General features: G+C 40.3%; 1 protein-coding gene across 1 annotated transcript; it reads left to right on the plus strand.

Moving 5' to 3' along the window:
- The first annotated feature begins 334 nt into the window (after nucleotides 1–334).
- On the plus strand, nucleotides 335–750 carry LOC128581572 (NADH dehydrogenase [ubiquinone] 1 alpha subcomplex subunit 5-like). Its single transcript, XM_053584572.1, has one exon. It carries the CDS (start codon nucleotides 342–344, stop codon nucleotides 690–692), a length of 351 nt encoding a protein of 116 aa, XP_053440547.1. The 5' UTR covers nucleotides 335–341; the 3' UTR covers nucleotides 693–750.
- The last annotated feature ends 683 nt before the right edge of the window (nucleotides 751–1,433 follow it).

The following is a 1,433-nucleotide window of genomic DNA, read 5'->3' on the forward strand; positions in this document are numbered from 1 at the left end:
TACAAGACAGCCACCTAGCCCCATCACACCAATCAGGTCCTCAGAGTCTCTGGCTACTGGACTGAAGGGGTCTATTGTAAAGCTGAAGGGGAAAAGCCAGTCACCGATCCAAGCTCTTTAGTAGAGGGCTGGTTAAGTGCAACTCCTGGAACCCTCAATCCAATCTCAGTAGACGAATTGTGAAAAGTAATTTTGGAGTGTAACCAGTGGAAAAACTGGCAACATGAATAATCAGAGTAGATTAACTCCCCCAATGAATGACAAAGGAGATACAACAGAAGATACCATTCATAAACAAATGGCTGAAATATTAGAAATAGAATTCAGGAGTTGGTGCTGTCATGGCGGGTGCGCTGAAGAAGACTACTGGCCTTGTGGGATTGGCCATATGTGAGACTCCACACGAGAGGTTAAGGATATTGTATACAAAGATTCTTGATGTTCTTGAGCAAATCCCTAAAACTGCAGCGTATAGAAAGCATACAGAACAGATTACAAATGAGAAACTGGCTATGGTTAAAGCAGAACCAGATGTTAAAAAATTAGAAGACCAACTTCAGGGTGGCCAAATAGAAGAGGTGATTCTTCAGGCTGAACATGAACTAAGTCTGGCAAGAAAAATGATGCAGTGGAAGCCATGGGAGCCGTTAGTGGAAGAGGCTCCTGCCAATCAGTGGAAATGGCCAATATAATCATTGTTGAATGACTTTGGTGGGTTGATGGGAAATTGATGTAATTAAATGTTTTATTTAAAAATGTCTAAATTATGTGACGTTATCAAAGTGAAAACCTATTTAAGAGACTCATTAAAATTGGTGATTATGGTAAAAAAAGAAAGAAATAGAATTCAGAATATGGATGGCAAATAAGATTAATAGAATGGAAGTAAAATTGGAATTAGAAATTCAAGGAGTAGTTCAAAAGTTGTCTCAAGAAATCAATTAATTCAAAGAGAAAATCTTGAAGGATTTGGAAATAATGAGAAAGGAAATAGCAGACCTTAGAAAAATGAGTAAGTTATTTAAGGAGCTTCATAATACAATAGAATCCCTCAGTAATAGAGTGGAGCAGGCAGAAAAAAGGATCTCTGAAGTTGAAGACGAAGCTTTTTTTTTGCTTCATCAGCCGAAACAGCAGAAGGTATGATTTATTGTATACTGGTTACACTCAGCCACAAGCAAGAACAGAACGAGTCTAGGATGTCAGGTCCAGGGCAAGGGACCAATAGGACTGTTTTGGTGTGAACAAGGTGGGTCTCTTAGGGGTGGTCTTGGTGATTGGATGGTGAAGAGGTCTTAGAGCCACTGAGAACAAGTTCTAGACAGTAGCATGCAGTCCAGCAGCTTGTACTAGCCTCCTTAGCCTCTTGGCATTCCATGTTCCTTCTCTTGTGGCCTTCACGAGTGCACAACCAGGCAGTTTACTTGGACCTC

The sequence above is a fragment of the Nycticebus coucang genome, chromosome 3 (assembly GCF_027406575.1).
Source record: "Nycticebus coucang isolate mNycCou1 chromosome 3, mNycCou1.pri, whole genome shotgun sequence".
In the NCBI taxonomy this organism is placed as follows: domain Eukaryota; kingdom Metazoa; phylum Chordata; class Mammalia; order Primates; family Lorisidae; genus Nycticebus; species Nycticebus coucang.